Source organism: Malania oleifera, chromosome 11 (assembly GCF_029873635.1).
Source record: "Malania oleifera isolate guangnan ecotype guangnan chromosome 11, ASM2987363v1, whole genome shotgun sequence".
NCBI classification, from domain to species: domain Eukaryota; kingdom Viridiplantae; phylum Streptophyta; class Magnoliopsida; order Santalales; family Ximeniaceae; genus Malania; species Malania oleifera.
The window spans coordinates 82,686,617-82,698,662 of NC_080427.1; the positions used below are offsets into that span (position 1 = coordinate 82,686,617).

The window sequence follows — 12,046 nt, forward strand, 5'->3', positions numbered from 1 at the left end:
ATAATAGATTTAAGTATGCCAAATTGGATGAGCTTCACTTATGTTGTTGATGCAAACTTTTGTGTTGGTCCATCAATTAAAGGGCATGAATAGGTTGTACTCATTACCCCCATGGCAATGGTGCATGATTAGCCTCAACTATATCATCAAGTTCAATGTCTATTTTTTCTATCTCTAAGAAGCTTCGAACAAGGTCTTTAAAGACGAAGCATTGTTAGGGAGAATGACCCAAGAACTTGGTGGTGATTGCAGTAATTTGGATCGTCGGTCTTTCTCGTTTCCTTATATCTTTTGCATTTCAGATGCTCAATTAATTTATTTTTCAAAAACTGATCCAATGTTTGGAAATATCTAAATTTGGGAACGGGTACCCTTTCTCCCCTTATCCCTTTAAGCTATGGCTCCTTCTTTCACCATTTGGGCTATAATTAGCTCATTTTTTCGCAGTTATCTTGATAGTAGTGTTTAGTCTTTGGTCAAGTCATGAGCGATCGCTACCCCTTCCCCATAAGATTTGTACAAGTTCTATTTACGATTTTCAATTTTTTCTTGAAGCATGGCCTCCTCAGTTCTGTAGTATTTATACTGACTAAGATTTTTACGCAAACCATAGAGGGTGTGTTTGGTATTATCGTCATTTTCGATTTTCCATTTGCATTTCCCTAGATGCAAAAACAGAGGTAAAAACACATGTCTTAAAAGAAACAAGTTCCCTTGTTTGTGTGAAAATGGAAAACCACAAAAATGGGTGTCCACTTCGTTGCATAAGGGGAGAGAATGTGATGATTCACAATGGCATGCGTGTGGGTCATGGATTTGATTCCCACCCCCATGGCTCATGCGTTTCTAGTTTTATTTAAATATTTTATAAATCAGTCTGCTAGCATATGAACAAGACCGCTCAACTCTTTCCGGCCAGATGCATCACGCGGATGTCCTCGATCAGCTTCTGAAAGCCACGGAAGGAGGACCCACCCTCCTCGCAACAAGCACGGGCCTTTCGCGCAATCTCATCCGTTGAATCCATGATCTCCTCTCGCTTGCCTTCCAAAAGGTCCCTCACCATCTTCTCAACCGTTGATCTATCACACCTATCCTTCATGTCCAGCCCGATCCGCCACACATCGCTCACCCACCTGCTACTCACCTGCTGGTCCACCAGCTGCGGCCAGCAAATCATAGGCACTCCGGCCACCATGCTCTCCAACGTCGAGTTCCACCCGCTGTGAGTCAGAAAACCCCCCAAGGCCCAATGGGCCAGCACCTCCTCCTGTGGGGCCCAGCCCACAACGCACCCCCTTCCTCTGACCCCTTCCTCGAGCTCCGACGGAATCTGTTCCTGGTCCGCCGCTTCTTCTCCGATGACGGCGTCCCGCCGGAGAGCCCAAAGATAGGGCTTTCCGCTGTTGACCAACCCGTGCCAAATTTCCAGCAGCTGCGTTCGATTCAGGACTACGATGCTCCCAAAGCTGATGTATATGACGGATTTGGGAGCCTGGGAGTTGAGCCATTCGATGCAACGGCGGTCTTGCTTCTGGAGACTCCCATCGGGGAGACATTCTGGGGACCCAATGAGTGACTTCGAGAGGGTACGGAGAGGACCGACGGTGTAGATCTTGGTGAAGAAGGAGCGGAGGCGAGAAATGACGGAGTGTTCGGCGTCGTCGAAGGTGTTGAGGATGAGGGCGGAGGATCGAGTGGCCACGGCGGCGGCTTGGGAGATGAAGAATTGGAGGATTGGATCTTGGATGTCTTTGAATCTGCAGATGTTGGGTAGGTCTCGCCGTCGAAGAAGGGTTTCCAGTCCGGGAATGGAAGTGACGGGTCGATCCAGGTCGTCGTCGTCTCCTACAGGTGATCCGGGTTTGTTAGTGAGATCAATATTGATGCAGACCGGGAGATAGTGATGTTGAGTTGGGAAAAAAACAATTCTACGTTAGTAATTTTAATTTCTGCAAAAATATATATATATTATTTTAAATTTTTAAATATATGCATATGAAATTTTCAATCATTATTTTTTAAAGTTTTCTTCATAAATAATGAAAAAAATAAAAATTTGGGTGCTACTTTTTTACTTTCCGGAAAATTAAATAGAAAAAGAAAATAATATAATGCTTTAGACATAATAATTTTTGTGAAATTGTATAATGGTGTTTTCATTAGCTATAATTAAAGTTCCTATTTTTCAACATATATATTAATCTTTTTATGAATAGAGTTTTTGACTAAATTAATAAAAGTTTTGAGTGAAATTTTGAGAAAATTAATTAATTTTTTCTTTTTTGTTTTTGGGATAACTATAATAATTTTTGTGAAATTGTATAATGGTGTTTTCATTAGCTATCATACTCATTGGCAAACTATTAGAATTCCCATAGGATCCCCTTAGTTTGTCATTCATTCATCCCCAAGATGGTAAACAATTTTAAAAATAGTCACCACTTTATTTCTGTTTTGAAAAGACAAAATGAAATAAAATAAAAAAAAATTATAGAGATTAAGTTTGAAAGCATTAATTGTAAATAGCAAAAGTTACATTTAAATCACCATTTTTAAGAATTTAAAGGGTTAACACCTTAAAACATCAATTCCATAGAATGGTTGTGTGTGCGCGCGCATGCGCACATATAAAATGATTTATAAAAGAAACCAACTCTTGAAAATGCATTCATAAGATTTATATAAATCTTATTACTTTAAAATCAAATAAAAAATTTTTTAAAAAAAAATAGTACACCAAACATACACTTGCATATCAATAGTGAGAAATATGAGAAGATTGGAGTTTTTAGTTTGTAATGACGGAATTTATAAAGTAGATTGCCTACATATCCTTAAAAAAGGAATCAAGTCAACTATAAAAAAAACAAAAAACATGAATCTGCGTGATTTTGGTTTCTTCAAGAGAGAAACCATGATACCCAACTTGAAATCTCGATTTTAACTTTGAGAAAACGGGTATTTTAACCTACTTGATCATGAATGATCCATTAAAAGGATATATTTCATAAAAGACAAACTTAGTTAGTTTTGAAGGAAAACCATGAAAACCGTTGAAAAGTGTAGACTTTTTGAAGGAGAATCACAAATCCCAAGTAAAATTAAAACTTTTGCAAAAACAATATCTTTGAGATGAAAAACTGGAGAACACCCAAACGCTACTTCATTAATGTATAACCCTAAACGATTAGAACAACTTTACTAAAACATTGATGTTTTTTGGAAAGCTTATGCAAATTCCTCAATTGTTTATGAAAAAAGTTCTTTGTTTTTTGTAGAAAAACAATGGGAAAAAAAAAAAAAAGGGAAAGGATCTAACATTAATCCCAAGTGATTTACCATGTGTAGAGACATTAACATACTTGGAATTACTAAAAAAATCAAGAAAATGCAAAAGAAGCATTATTGGGATTTGGCGGTCAATCCCATGCAAGGGCCGATTGACCACCTGTAGCCAACGACTACATTTGTAAAAAAAAAAAAAAGGAATAGAGTTCCGTCAACCGCCTAGTATGGTCGAGTCAGCTGTCAAAAGAACGACTTCAATGCACATGCATGATTTTGACATTCTATCATGTTTTTTTTTTTTTTGTGCAAGCATGAAAGAAACATGTCCTATGATCCCTCACATGCATTTTCAATATAGGAAAGTAGAGAAATGAGGAAGTATAAATCATAATATTTAAGGGAATATAGATATGCCTTAACATGCCAAAATCAATGCAATGTATGGAAATGAAATGAAGTAAAAGTTTTGGTGTGACATTTTGGAAATAGAACCCTCTATAAATCAAGTGGAAGATCCCTCGCTTCGAATGACTACCCCAAAGTCTTCTTCAAGAGAAGAGAAATGTAATTTCTTCTTTCTCTCCTACAAATGAAGATCCTCTTGAAACACACAAGTTCTTCTTTAAAATTCTTACTTTACCCTCTCCTAAATCTGCCCTAAAGTCTCCCCCAAAATGTTCTTTTATAGACACCTTCAAAGGAGGGAGGGAAAATAATTTTTAAATTAGAATTTTAAATTTCAAATTCAAAAATAACTATCACCCATTAATCATCTATATCAATGGTTGACATATGACATTAATAGGACATGTGGATGGTCCAAAACCTCCAACCAATCATGTGAATATAACTCAAAAATTTTAATTGTCACAAGCCGATCGACCGCCTTTATATTTTGGACAACAGATGGCTTTGGAGGGAAGGTCAACCAATCGCCCTAAGGGTTCGATCGACACGTGGTGCAATTTTATCTCATTTTATTTTCTTTGGTTTTTTGTTTCTTCATTTGAGTTGAATTTTGTTTGGTAAAAAAAAATGACTATAAATAGTTGCCCCTCATTTTCTAATATTTTTGAATTAAAATGTTAAGAAAAGATAAATATGTCATTTTTTACCAAAGTCCAACAAAAGGAATGTATTGATTGCTCCTTTATAACTTAATCATTATTTTGACCAAGCAGCTATATGAAATTTTCATAACCATCAAAACTAACTCATGTCTCCACATTCTTCTTATATACTTCTCTAAGACGTCTTTGCATTTGAGTTTTCGGTATTACAACCTTGCTAAATACATTGTAAACAGTGTGAGCTTGGACAATATGAGCTTGGAATTTCAAATTGTTGATTGTTCCAACAATACCTTCTCTATTCCTCATGAAATGAATAAGATGTGCAAGTATGATAAAATGCCTTCTTCAAAATGACCATTCATTCCTTTAAGTTGCCCTAATTAGAGTCGTTAGAATTTCAAAAAGCATTAGCTACCTCAATTTTAATCGAGTTAAAACATCCATCCCATATTCTAAGTCTTTGAATGAATTAAGCTTTGATTTCTATGGTCCATTGACAAGCATCAAATTTTCACTAGAAACCTCAACCATGTGACTATTTGGACCAAACCCATCATTTTATTCGATAGGTTGCCAATGTACCCTATTTTCAGGGATTAAGTACATCTGTAGTTTAGATATTATATGAATGGCACTTGTAAAATCCTTCTTTTGACAATCATCACGTTTTTATTCTTCTTTTTTCCCTTTTTTTTTTTTTTTTTAATTTTCAAAGGCTATCTCTTATAAATAAAAAGAATGCATAATGAAATTGAAGACACATTGAGGTGAAAATTTGAGTTTTATTGATTGTCAAAAGGTCATTACATCATTTTGAGAACAAAGTTTTAGGACTTAGACTCTTTTGTTATATCAAACTCCTCCAAAGAATTATTTTCACTATACATAGCTTTTTTTAGTGTAGATCTTTCTTTTTTGATGATGTTTTTTATCGTCTTGAACCTCCTTTTTGGCTTGATCAAATAAATACATACTTGAAATCCTTTGCATTTTTAAGTTGATGAAAGACTATATGTCATCTTTTGCCTTTAATCTTCCTTTCCTATCTTTCATATGCTTGATCTTTAGACTTTGGTCATTTTCATGAACTCCTCTATGCCTCTAATTTCTTCTCTCTTTCATTCAGACTAGAAAAAAATATTTTCATTACAATCAGCAGTGACTTTGGATTCTGAAAATCATACAAAGGAGTGGTAACTGGTACAAATATAAGGAACTAGAAGGGATAAGCCTGTTTACAAAGATGACCTATTCGTTGGCTATTGTCGACATTGGATTCTAGTCCTGGGGTGTGCCGATGAATGAAGCGTTGCGTGGAGATTTCCCCAAACAAGAAAGTAAAAAAGGATGGATAAAGACTTTAATAAGATATAGAAGATTGAAAAAGCAGAGTTGTCACCTTTATTATTTTCTTAATAAAAAATAAAGGAAAAAACCCTAAGAGGCTTACAACATTGATAACAAGGTTAAGGAGTAAATCTGTGCTTAGAAAAGGTGATTGACTGACTATTCTAAGGGAGATCAATCAACTTGCACCCCTATCGACACCCATTATAAGAATAGTCACCTTTATTTTTTTCTCACCTTTATTATTTTCTTAAGAAAAAATAAAGGAAAAAACCCTAAGAGGCTTACAAAATTGATAACAAGGTTCGGGAGAACATTTGTGCTTAGAAAAGGTGATTGACTGACTATTCTAAGGGAGATCAGTCAACTTGCACCCCTATTGACACTCATAATAAGAATAGTCATGGCTGTGCGTGTCTTAACTAAACAAAAGAGAAGAAAGAAAAACTCCTCTTTTTGGTCATCCAGTGAAGCATCATCGCGCAAGACCCCAAACAACAAGGTTGTGAATCCTGATATTCCCTTATTTTGAAAAGGGTTGGTGTTGGGACAATCGACGTTGTGACACCAATCGTCAGAGTTGAACACACAACGAAATCACACACAACTCAAACCAATCAAGAAAAATTGATGCAAAACAATCAATGATGAATATACAGATCAAGCAAGCACGAATCACAATTACACACACAATAATTGAAAAACAATAGACAAAAGACACAAGATTTATGTGGTTCAGCAATGTGCATACGTCCACGGGAGCAACAACCGATTTTCACTATAAGATTGTTCAACCTTACAGTTAGGGTTACATAAATATGTATATATATATATATATATATATATATATATATATATATATATATATCAACCCTACGTGCACAAAAGGCCCTACATAAAATCCTGGAGGAAAATCTCCCAAATCCCCCTAGTATACTGATCTCTGATTCAAATTTCCATATTTGCGCCAAACAAAACCGTCGACGGTTTTAGCCAAACCGTTGACAGTTTAAGACAAAGAGTAATTCGCTTGCAGACAGCTTCTATAACCATCGATGGTTTCAGTGTAACCGTCGACAGTTTCCTTGCTAATGCCAAATTGTCGAGCTAAATCGGTGACGGTTTCCTCCTGCAAGTGTCTCCATTTGTTCTTTGCACCACTATGCTTTCCAGGTAATTGTATCCACCCAAATATGAGCCACATCTCCAAAAATTTCAACTTTGGCAAATATTCACCATCTAAGAGAAAAACAACTGAAAGCATATCTGCTACTCCACCTAGGACCGTAGATTGGGACCCGCCTAGCGTTTAAGACCTAGAGACGTAAACCAAGTCAAAGTCACGCTAGAGCTTGACCATGGTAATAGGAACTCCATCTAACTAAACACCCAACTCCTTGAACGATCCTTGAAACCATAAAACCACCTTGATAGCCTCAGCCACTGCCAAGAACTCCGATCCAGTTATAACTAGAGCACCTCAAGACTGTTTCGTGGACTTCCAACAATTTGGTCTTCCCACATACCCTATTGCAAGCCTCCTGTTATCCAAGTCTCCTGTGTAGTCTCCATCTGCTAACCTCACGACTAATGGACCACTTTGTTGCTTGTTGAAGTAGCCAACTGCACTGGCATAGGAAACCTTTGACACGACCCAAACATCACCGTTCATCATTGAGTACTAAGCGGTAGACTGTTTACTTAGATTCACCAATGGTGTACCGGTGACAGATTTAACAAACCATGCTAAATTTCTCCAATACCTAATCCCCAAATCCAACCCGAGATAACAACAACCTCCATGTAGTTTTTTCCATATGGCTACCCTAAGATAACACCAATCTCCCCGCAACTATGACTACAAAGTCACCCTGAGATAATCCTGATCTCCTTGTGACTTTACTCTTACGAATCTCCAACCCAAGAATATTCTTGGTAGCACCCAACACCTTCATGTCAACATCATTTCTCAACAATCCCGGACTAATTTACCTCAGTCGGAACCTTCCTAGTAATCCAACATGTCACTCATATAAAACAACAGAATACTTGCTCACTCGCAGTATATCTCCCTCTCCTCCTCTGGGAGCTCCTCCAACCCCCCTTGTTTGATTTTCATACAGTACCTCCATCTCCTCCACCATGTTACTTGTCCATCTACCCTTCTCCTGGTCATGTTTTGCCTCCTAAAAGGTAGTAGGATACTTTTTGGTAGTAATGGTTGCATAAGACATCATATTATACCTAGGCAGTGACCTAATGGTGCCTTTGAGCCCATTTTGATCCCTCTAGTCTCCCAAACTTGAACTCTCTACATCATGACTAACGTCATCTCTACCCCATGTCCGAAACTCCACTTGCATCACAATCTCCTTTCTGCTCCAGTTTATCTTGTGATACTTCAAGTCTTCTGAGTTAGAACTCCCTACACTGCTGCCCTAAGTTTCTAACTCTACCTGCACAACATGCTCATTGCAACTACTGCAGCTTTCTTGCACCTACTTCTCTTCATCTACCTGAATACGCTAACCCGTGGCTTTAACACCTAAAGCCATGTCTCCACCAATCGCCACCCTGTTTGCTATTGGATCACCTAACTTGAACCTATCTTTCTTATATACCAGAAGGATGCACTGTCCAAACATCACACCAAGCCTAGATCCCACCTCACTAAAAACGTACATAGTTGGACCTCCAAACTTTCTCAAAACAAAGAAGTCTACCGCATAGCATGTTCAAGCTTCTCATACAGCTCTCTCATTTAGTGATACCTTTGGCAATCAATTAATCGAGAAATACGTCATACTCACTGACTTCACCAAGAAGTCCCTTGCAAGCCCTACAAATAACATCTCTTGCACTAACATCTCTCACAAGAGAAGACGTGCCTCGAATCTATTTCTCCTCCACCTGCTTTGGCTGAAACCAGAGTTGTACCCATCCTTTCCAAACCCTCCACTACATGAGACTCATCCACACTGCCATTCTGCTATGATATTTGTTGGGCTTAAGATGTACTCGTATGTTTTCCCTCTCCACTAGCATGTTAGACCCCCAAATTCTGCTGGACAACGACATGGGCCTGCCATGGTGATGCAATATATCTCCTTGACACTTGCAAAGATGAAGCATCCAAACCCCTCTATGCCTGCAAAGAAGAAGCATCCAATCTCCCATGCATATGTGAAGAAAAAGCATCTAATCTACCATTCTCCAACACTAAGGCAGCCCATTCAGACCACATGAATTCCCTTGTGTTTTAGAAATCTTAATATTGGGCCAATCAAATATATTGTCATCTATTGCTTGCAAATGGGTCATATCTCCCTTAATAGCCCCTAGGTTCCAATTTTGACCATCACCCATCCTTGAGGCCCTTAATATGAGCTCAAAAGCACAATAGGAACAACCAACTTGGCTAATAGGGATAATGTGCTTGCCCACATAAATGCCTAACATGTTTATTTCCTAATAACTAGGCCAAGTGTACAATAATGCTAAGAATCCCTAGCCCGACCCACTACGAATTCTCTCCACACTCTGCTGCCACCCCAACCCCCCCCCCCCCCCTTCCTTTTTCCCTCACAAACCCTAGCTTCCCCAAAACCTCCAACTGCCGCCACCACTCCAACATGCACCAATTGAGTTGGAATCCTCCATAGTTCTTGGATCCCCACTTACCTTTCATTGCCTCAAAACTACCAAAGGTTACCTCCTTCTAGCTCCAGCTATCATGAATCCCTAAAGATTGAGGCATAACCTTTGCTTGTGGCTCGTTCATCTTCTCCAATCACACAATCTCCTGTAACACTTGCATGTACCTTTGCCAACTCTCCCCATGCAAACATCCACAGAAAAAGATTGAATATCCCTTGCCATTCAAAACGTAGAACCACATCCAGAAAGTTACCCTTCTGATATGATTTAATTGCCACTCAATATTGTATCCTTTCGTACTTCCTATAACAAATGAGCTACTCCAATCTCAATATAATTGAAGAAAAACACTCTCACACCCATCTAGCATCCATGACTAATCTTTGTTCACAAAGAAACCTAGAAAAGAAAACAAGATCATGAACCATCGCTAGCAAAAATTTCCAATTTTCCTCTCCTTTTCTAAGAAGTCCTTTTTCTAAAACCAAAACAAACTTAAAGTACATAAAAACAAAAATTAATTAATAGTTTGAGAGTTAAGTAAGATTATTAAGCACAACTATTCATGTGATGCATATTGTCAATTCTTTCCACACATAGTCGAATCCAAACTTGGGTAAAGGAAAATGGTTGAATTAGGTAGTTGGCACGTAAAACTCATCAAATCTCTATGATATAAATCCTTTCTTTCACTAGGGCATCCTGCGAAGTAATCAAATCTCTCTCTCTCTCTCTCTCTAGACATGAAAAATAATAATTATGAACATTAATATTAATAACAATGGCACTAAATAATTTGTTTAGTAGAGTAAAAATTCTTTGCAATGCCTAACAACAATGCTCTCCATATGTCATAAATACTCATATTTGTTTAATGAATAACAACAGCAGTAGGCAACAAGAAGATTAAATTGCATAGATTGCATTCGGGTGATCGTTGACCACAACTCCCCTCGACTTTGAAAGTTTTGATATACTTTTAAATTTCTAAATATTTATAACATAAAATTCAATTCTCCCTTTGCAAATTTTGATATATTTTAACTTTAAAAATTAATAAATTTTTTATTTTGTGAGATAAATAATTTGTGTGAAGAAATTTAATATCTTGAATCTATCAAAAAAAAATTTGATTATAGTGAAAAATGATTCATATAGCCAACGAGGTCAATTAAGGCTTGATTTTGTGGTTGTTGTAGTTGGATAAATAGTTTTAAAGTTCAAATTCTCCCAGAATGTGTTAGTTGTTGTTTTATAATCTAATTGCTCTGAACGACTCCAATAATTATTTTTGTAATTAATTAGGAATTGCTTGATTACTCCGCATGAGTTTATTGGCAGAGAAATGTTGATTTTGGAAAGACTAACTAAACATTTTGTGATCTGAATATTCTAAATCATAAGCGGTCGGACCGTCGTTTCTAAGTCTTTCTTCCGGAAATTGATTATTTTTCTCAAATGAAGAGGATAAAGAGTTGGAAACACTAACCTTGAAAAGGGATTTCTCCTTCCTGGATGAGTTTGGGAATATGGAATAAAACCCAGGCGGAGCAAGCATTATAGGTTGGGAAAGCAATGATCGGGATCTCAAATTCCTCGGCAACATCAGCGACCAGAGACATCGAAACCCCATCGGCTATGATGCAGGTGGGGGGCAGCCATTGCCCCGATTCTCCACACAGGGAAATGAAATACTCCCGGAAAATAGGCTTGGTTGTGTCGGTGGTGAAAAATAGGTCGCTGGAAACGAGGGCAGCGGTTCGCGGGTGCTCCGGCGGAAGGCCGTCCGGGATGGACGCGAATCGCAGCCCGGGAAAGTGGCGGCGGAGGGCGTCGACATCGAGGAGAGCGTGGTTGTGATCGGAGTTGAGGAAGGTGACTCGGACGCCGGCGCCGGAGAGGAGCAGAGCTAGGCTCAGCATGGGTTTAACATGGCCCTGGAGAGGGAAGGGCGTGATCAGCACGTGAGGGGTGGGCGGGTGGTCCATCTATACTCGAGGATTTGGGAATCGCAGATATTTGGCCTAATACGAGCCTCTTATATATAGGAGAAGCAAACTTTTGCCGCCAAAGCAAAATCAATAAACATGGTCAACCAAGATAAGTGGAAGCTCATTGAGCATTGGTGATATACAGACATACACATGTCTATTGAGGTTTTTTAGGGAATTAATAAATAAATAAAAACACACAAATATATACAATTGTCCCAAAAAAAAAAAATACAAAATTGTACTCAATAAAGTTGATTCAGGTAAAAAAAAAAAAAAAATTAAAACGCACTAACAGGCGAGGCAATAGTCGATTGGCAACGCGCTAGTCAGTGCACGAAATACGGGGTGCACTAACAGCACGAAAAAAGAAAAAAAAACTACAAAGCGATTGAAAATCAACTTTCTAAAAGTTAGTTTTCTTGACGTGACAACACCCCAACCAAGTCTCCTTCACCCCCATGCACAGAGCATGGAAAAAAAAACATAAAATAAACAAACCGACTTTTGGAAGGTCGGTTTGGTCCTGCCACCCATGTCCCCACACATGCACACATGTTTATTACGTGAAAAGTTACAAAACCAACTTTCCAAAATTCAGTTTTGATATGCACCTACCAAACTCATTCACGTACCAAACCATGCAGCTCGTGCACTTACTTAACCCCTACTCAGCGTGCCCCCTCT

The 12,046-nt window shown here is 38.1% G+C and overlaps 1 protein-coding gene across 1 annotated transcript; it reads right to left on the reverse strand.

Annotated features, from left to right (window-relative positions):
• Positions 1-677: 677 nt before the first annotated feature.
• On the reverse strand, positions 678-11,419 carry LOC131168390 (7-deoxyloganetic acid glucosyltransferase-like). Its single transcript, XM_058127765.1, has 2 exons — positions 10,858-11,419; positions 678-1,848 (listed from the first exon to the last, which is right to left on the reverse strand). Exons 1-2 carry the CDS (start codon positions 11,354-11,356, stop codon positions 902-904), a joined length of 1,446 nt encoding a protein of 481 aa, XP_057983748.1. The 5' UTR covers positions 11,357-11,419; the 3' UTR covers positions 678-901.
• Between the last annotated feature and the right edge of the window lie 627 nt (positions 11,420-12,046).

What these genes read in the sequence shown, in the direction of transcription:
- LOC131168390 (XM_058127765.1), bottom strand. Translation starts at nt 11,356, where the DNA reads ATGGACCACCCGCCCACCCCTCACGTGCTGATCACGCCCTTCCCTCTC. An exon ending in AGGAGAAATCCCTTTTCAAG is followed by an intron (nt 1,849 to 10,857) that starts GTTAGTGTTTCC and finishes GATCACCTGTAG; the next exon opens with GAGACGACGACGACCTGGAT.